The sequence below is a fragment of the Phocoena phocoena genome, chromosome 15, assembly GCF_963924675.1.
Source record: "Phocoena phocoena chromosome 15, mPhoPho1.1, whole genome shotgun sequence".
NCBI lineage: Eukaryota > Metazoa > Chordata > Mammalia > Artiodactyla > Phocoenidae > Phocoena > Phocoena phocoena.
In genome coordinates, this window is record NC_089233.1 from 82155791 (window position 1) to 82161790 (window position 6000).

The window sequence follows — 6000 nt, forward strand, 5'->3', positions numbered from 1 at the left end:
TAAGCGCACACAGCTGCAGCGCTCTCCCACCGCCACGTTTTACAGGCTAATCCATGCATTCCTTCTGACAATAACGTGACAGGTCCCACACATCCCTGCCTGTGCCCTAAGCCCGGTGACACTGCCAGACTGCATTAAAGCAGAGGCCGGCCAAAAAGCAGCCGTGCCGACAGCCCCCAGCTAGGTCTGAAGAGGGATCGCCAAAGCATGAACGTGGCCAGCCCCTTGGTGCAAAGGGCTCTCCATTCAAAATAGTCAGCTGGTGAAATGGATGGGCAGGCTGGGGAAGGGTGGAGACTGGGGGAGTGTTAGGACACTCTGATTCTTGCAATGGGCCAAATATGACCTTACCCGATAGGGGAAAAAAAAGATATTAAAGCGATAGGGGTGATCAATCAACTCAGATGAGGCTCTCCCTGGAATGAAGTCATCATCCTCTCCGAGCGCAGCGGACACGTGATATTCGCTCACATCGCAGGCACGCTGCTGGTCAAGGGTTCGCGGGCCAGCTGTGTTTATCCCGGCAGAGGCTTGACAGGCTACGACGCTACGGAAGGCCCCGACCCGAAGCTCGCAGGAGCTGCATCTCAGAAGCTGTTTCCTCTCTCTGTGCGTTCAGAGAAGCCCCCCCTTCGCTTCCCTAGGCCTCCTCCCTTACCCCTTCAAGGGCCGCCCCACAACCAAGTGACAACTCTGGAATAAACACCAAAACTGTTGGCCACGCGAGCTGGCATCCAGGCTTCGGCCTTAACCTGCTCTGATTCCAGAAGGGAAATACAAAGACCCCCCCCAAAAAGTTCAAACCTGGGTCACATATATCCTTGGGGGGAGGGGGGAGAAGATCTTTGATTTATATAAGCAGGAAAATGAGGTTTAAAAGAAGTGATGTTGAAAGGGTTACTAAAAACACAGCTGTTGGTGCACTCCTATAGCGAAGACACTGCAGAAAGAGAGAAAGAAAGAAAGAAGGAGGGAAGGCTGTGTGACATCTATATTAACCTCTGGCTGCTCACCAGTGAGGGCCGGCACTCCAGTGCTGGAATGTGGGGCAGCCCCTTCCAAATTTTAACACAAGCCAGGTTACAGCTGCGAGCGCCTGCAGCCTGTGCTCCCTCGGCAAGCACTCCCTGAAGGAAATTTTTAAACTGTAACAGAATCTTTTTCTAATACTCTACAGTGGTAGAGCCTGTTCTGAAGGGGCAAAAGGAGAGATCTTAATGCCAAACACTTGTCAACAAAAAGGATCGCCAGATGGTATAAAATAAAAGTAAAACCGAACGGCCTTCTCCCCACTCCTCGGCTACATTAACAAAAGCCACTTTTAGACACTGAGCCCAATAAGGATAGGTTTCTAACTTCCCCTCTTTTTAATTTAGCTTCAAAGATTAAACAAATTTGGTTCCTTCAGAACCTGGATCAGAGATAAATGTGGATCGCACACCCCCAGTGCCAGGGGCTTCTTTAGAAGACCCCAAAAGGAGCTGCTGGATTTCTCCAAAGAAAGAAGGGGTGGGGGGGGAGGGTAGCTATCTTCGGGATTCAGTCTGCAGAACTCACATTGCCTGGGGACAGTTTAAGAGAGGGTAGCCTGTTTTGAATTCCAAACTTAAGTCTGCACAGAGGAGTTGGGGGCTTGTTAATCCAAACCAGTTTACAAATCTCGCCATTGAACTTAAGAGGCCCAGCCTGGGAAGATGTAAGTCTCCCTCCGGCAGCTCAGCTAGCATTACAGGGGCTTTATTGTACAGGCTGGTCTTTGTCACAAGGTGCGGTCTGAGGTCCTCATTCTCAGCACCTGGTTTTGTCATAAATTCTCCTCTAGTTCCCTCTCTAGTTTAGATCCCACTCAGCCTGGCAAAAAGCTTGAATTCTGAGGAGAACGACTTAGAGGAACAAAAACCAGTTTGGCTGCAGACGGAAGAATAAACGCACCAGCCCTGCAAAAGCCTTCAGACTTCAGGCCGAAGTCCCCCAGAGCACTGCAGGACAGCAGCGGTATGCAATGAGGGAGGAGGGGGTGGTGGAAGGAGGAGGGGGCTTTGAGGGGAGGAGAGGGTGGTAGAGAAAGTCAGTCTCCCTTCGAGGTCTCCCCCCCAGGTCCCCTGCAAGGTAACAAGTAATAGCTGCATATGAACAAACGACGTTTTTCTCACTCTTAGTAAAAGTGTGAGACTAAACGCATCTTTAGAAAACTTTGTATGTTACAGGTCAGTATGATCTGCAGTCCAAGGAAAAATCGTGTGCTTCTTCTCAGCTTCCAAGCAGGTCTCCTACACGCCCCCTCCAACCCCACTGCTACCCCCCAGCCCCTCCTGTGGCAAAATCCCAGAACCCCACAAAATGGAAGGGACAGGCGGTTTATTCCCATGCTGCTGCCGAGCAGAAATTAAAGGGCAACCTTAGAAACATCTACAGGAAGAGTCTTGCCCAACTGCGGTCCAGGTCTTCACCCAACTAATTACCGAGAAAGTTTTAGGGACTGAGAAAGAAAGCAAGCAAGGTCACTGCTCTCTGTTAAAAGCCACTCTGCCATCTAATTTGGAGTGATGCTCCAGAAAGCAAGACCTGAGAAAGTCAGGACTGTCCCACAAAGCCCAAAGCTAGCCTGACTGATTAAGAGGCTCAGACAAGCCGGTCTTTGTCTTTTCAAGATGAAAGAAATGGGACTAACGGGTTGAAAGGTGTGTGTACAGCCAGAGGAGGAAAACCACCCAGCTGTGGTCTTCCCAAACAAGTCCCAGCTTGCTCCCCGCTACCAAGGGGCAGCAAACAGCCCTGCCCCAAGTTTCCCAGAGGTACCCAGTTGGCGACCTAGTCCTTTTCGGGCATGGGAGGAGCCCGTGTCTGGCCACGCGGTTGGTCCATAAGCAGCAGGGTGCTTTCTGCACTGTGTTTGCAGAGCCCTCCACAGAAGCCAGGGCTTACAAATACCTTTTTAATGACCTCAGCCAGGCTCTGAAGGCCGCCACGGGGACCTGCTGGCATTCACTGGGAGTCACAGGTATCCGACAGAACAGAAGATACCATAAATCCCCAGCCAGAGAAAGGGCCCTGGTTAACCCCTGGCTTCAGGATGGAGACACAGCTCTGCTTTAATTAATTTACTTACATGTACGTATTTGGGATTTTTCTTTAGCTTCTAGTATAGGTCACAAATGCACATTAAAAAAAAAAATCATACACAAAACTGCAGACAATGAAAAATCAGGCCCCAGCTCCCAAATCCCTAAGGCCCCAGCCCCAGTTCTGCCCTGCCCCCATAAAATCTATTTCCAATCCATGGCGTCTTCCTCCAGTGGGAAAGCATGATATACAAGCACGTATGTAACCTCACTGATCTGCACCTTGCTTTTTTCCACCCCATACATCTTGGAGATTGTTCTAAATCAGGACATATGGAGCTGTCTCATTCTAACAGGCTGCCTAGTATAATTTAAACTTTCTTGAAGTCATTTTGGCATCTAAACCTCCCACCCCTTGCTCGCTGAAACTCGTTTCACTATTTGATTTTGGGCTATTATTAAGGACAGACAATGGCGTCCCGGGAACTCCAGGGACCTTATCTGGCGCGGGAAGCATTAAGGTTGATCCGCGCTTCCCGGCGCCCTCCATCCACGCCCCAGGTGCCCCGCGGGGGGCTTCAGGATCATTATTTCCTTGTTGACACAGCGCCGGTGGGCGTGAGTTTGCTGTCTTGACTTCGTTCGTATTTTCGCAGCAAGTGACACTTGTAGAATGAAAGCGGCTCGGGAAACAGCGCTATCGGGGCGTGTTATCTCAGAAACCAAATATTTGATCATGAGCCCTATAGCGCGCAGTCGGGGGTTAGTCTGAGTAAGTCTGGTGGATGTGCACAGATGGAGCGAGGGCACCACCCCCGCCGCAGCGCCAGCCTCCGATCCCCGGGGCGGTCGCGGCTCCAGTCGGAAGCCGGGTCCCCTAGCCTCCCCCGGCGGCGTCTGCTGGGAGATCCCTCGCCACCCAATAGCCAGAAGCCGTGGTTTGCGCGCCACACGTGATAAACGCTGAAAATGGATTCTGCCAGTCCGGGACCTATCATTAAATATTTAAAATAGAAAGGTCGCAATGGCAACGTTTTTTTCCCCCAGCTCCAGCCAGGAGAGCTGAGAGCGAGAGGGGCGCCCAGCGCTCAGGAAAGGGGCCCCGAGGCGCTCGGGGCGCGCAGCACGCTACGGCGGGCGCACCGCGAGGGGACAGGTAGGGCTTGCCAGGTCGGGGAAGGGAGCGCAAAGCCCGCGATGCCAGGGCCAGGCAGGGCTGAGAGGGGCTCAGAAAGGGCGGGAAGTCAGCTTCGCGGAGCAGGGCCCTTTAAATCCAGGTAGCGCAGGCCCAGCCGTACAGGCACAGCTCACATGACCGAGCTCCGCGCTTTGAACTGAGCCGCGGCCCGCCCGGCGCCTCCCGCCCCAGAGGTGCAGTCGCCGACTAAACCCAGAGCGGGCTTCAGACCGGTCCTTACTTCCCCCGAACTCCCACAGGCCAGATGAGCCCGGCTCGCCCTACCTGGGGCGCGCGCAGCTTGGGGTCCACTAAGGCAGGGGGGTGGGAGACCCTCGGCCAGGCACTGCCGTTTTGAAAACTACCGGGAGTGGAAAGATGGGCGGGCTGGATGCAAGACGCGGCGCCCTCCCTGTCCCAAAGCGACTCCTGGCCGAGACGCGCACCCCTCCCTCCCGCCTTCACTCACCGAGGTTGACGAAGCTCATGACCATGTCGGCGTCGGTGAGAAAGTGGCTGTCTTGCAGGCTGGCCAGAGGGGGGCCTTGGGTACTGAAGACGGCCTTGTAGGGATAGGAGAAGCCCTGGCCGTCGGGCCCGCCGCCCTCCTCCACCGCCATGGCATTGTACAGGTCCAGCATGAACATGGGCGCCGAGTTGTGCTTGCCCTGGAGGTGGGGACGCGGGCGATGGGGCAAGCCCAAGATGGAGAGGATCTCGCGCTGCATCTCCCGCCGCTCCTGGCTGCGGAGGCGCCGGTGGATGAAGCTTGAGTGCACCTCGTTGTCCAGGCTGAAGTCGGCCAGGGCGGAGCGCAGCAGGAACAGGGGCGCCCAGAGCGCCACGAAGCTGTGGGGCGCCGCGACGCGCAGCGAGCGCACGTGCATCGCGCCGGCTCTACGCGCGACCCGGGCTCCGGGCACCCGGCACCGGGGCCCGCGCCGCCCCAGGTGACGGAGCGGGGCAGGCGGCCGTCCACGCCGCTCGGTCACTTGCTGTAGACGGGCCCCTCTGCGCCCGCGCCGTACATGGCCCCTCCCCGGCCGGCTGCGCTCTGCCCGGACCCCCGCCCCCGGCTCGGCGCTGGCCCCGGGGCCCCTCGCCCCGCACTCGCCCGGGCGCACCGTGGGGCTCGGAAACCGGCTTGAGCGAGCGAGAGCGCGAGCAGAGAGGCGGGCGCGGGTGGGAGGAGCAGCCAGCAAACCTAGGAGCCGGGAGAGCGAGCGCCGGGGTGGCAGCGAGGCGGCGGGCGAGCGGGCGCTCCTTCCTCCGGCTCTTCTCGCGCTCTTGCTCTTAGGCGGCGGGGACCCACCCTCTTCCGAACTCCGGCGCCCAGAAGAGGGGCCCCAGGTCGCTCTCCCAGCCCTGCGCGCCCTTGATCGCACGAGAGGCCGCCTCGGGAGCCCCAGAGCGGTGCGCGCTGGGGCCTGGGAGGGGGAGGGGGAGGGGGAGGGGGAGGAGGAGGACGGGCTTCCGAGGGCCCCTCCCGCGTCGGCGGCCTCCCACCTGCCCTCGGCCCCGCCCTCCCCCCAGCGGCGCCCAATGGGTTCATTCATTCCTTCTAGTGCGCTCTGCAAATATTTACCCAGTGCCCACAGGGTGCCCAGCGCCGGGCCGGGCGCCGCGGGGATGCGGAGAGAGGAATCCGAGCCGGCCCTGCTTTCTCCGCACTCGTAGTCCGGACAGGGAAGGAGGCCTGAGCGGCACCCATGGGATTTGCGCTGCGGTACAGCAAGCTGGGGGAGTGTGGAGGAAGCGCGG

At 57.5% G+C, this 6000-nt stretch overlaps 1 protein-coding gene across 2 annotated transcripts in view; it reads right to left on the reverse strand.

The window, feature by feature from the left end:
- BMP7 (bone morphogenetic protein 7) overlaps window positions 1–5599 on the reverse strand; it is an 88028-nt gene extending 82429 nt beyond the window's left edge. Inside the window, exon 1 of one of the 2 annotated variants that reach the window (XM_065893683.1) lies at window positions 4709–5599. In XM_065893683.1, the coding sequence (XP_065749755.1) occupies window positions 4709–5126 (418 nt within the window). In that variant the 5' untranslated portion in view covers window positions 5127–5599. The remainder of the gene's footprint in view (window positions 1–4708) is intronic. The other variant, XM_065893684.1, reaches the window with a different exon arrangement.
- Between the last annotated feature and the right edge of the window lie 401 nt (window positions 5600–6000).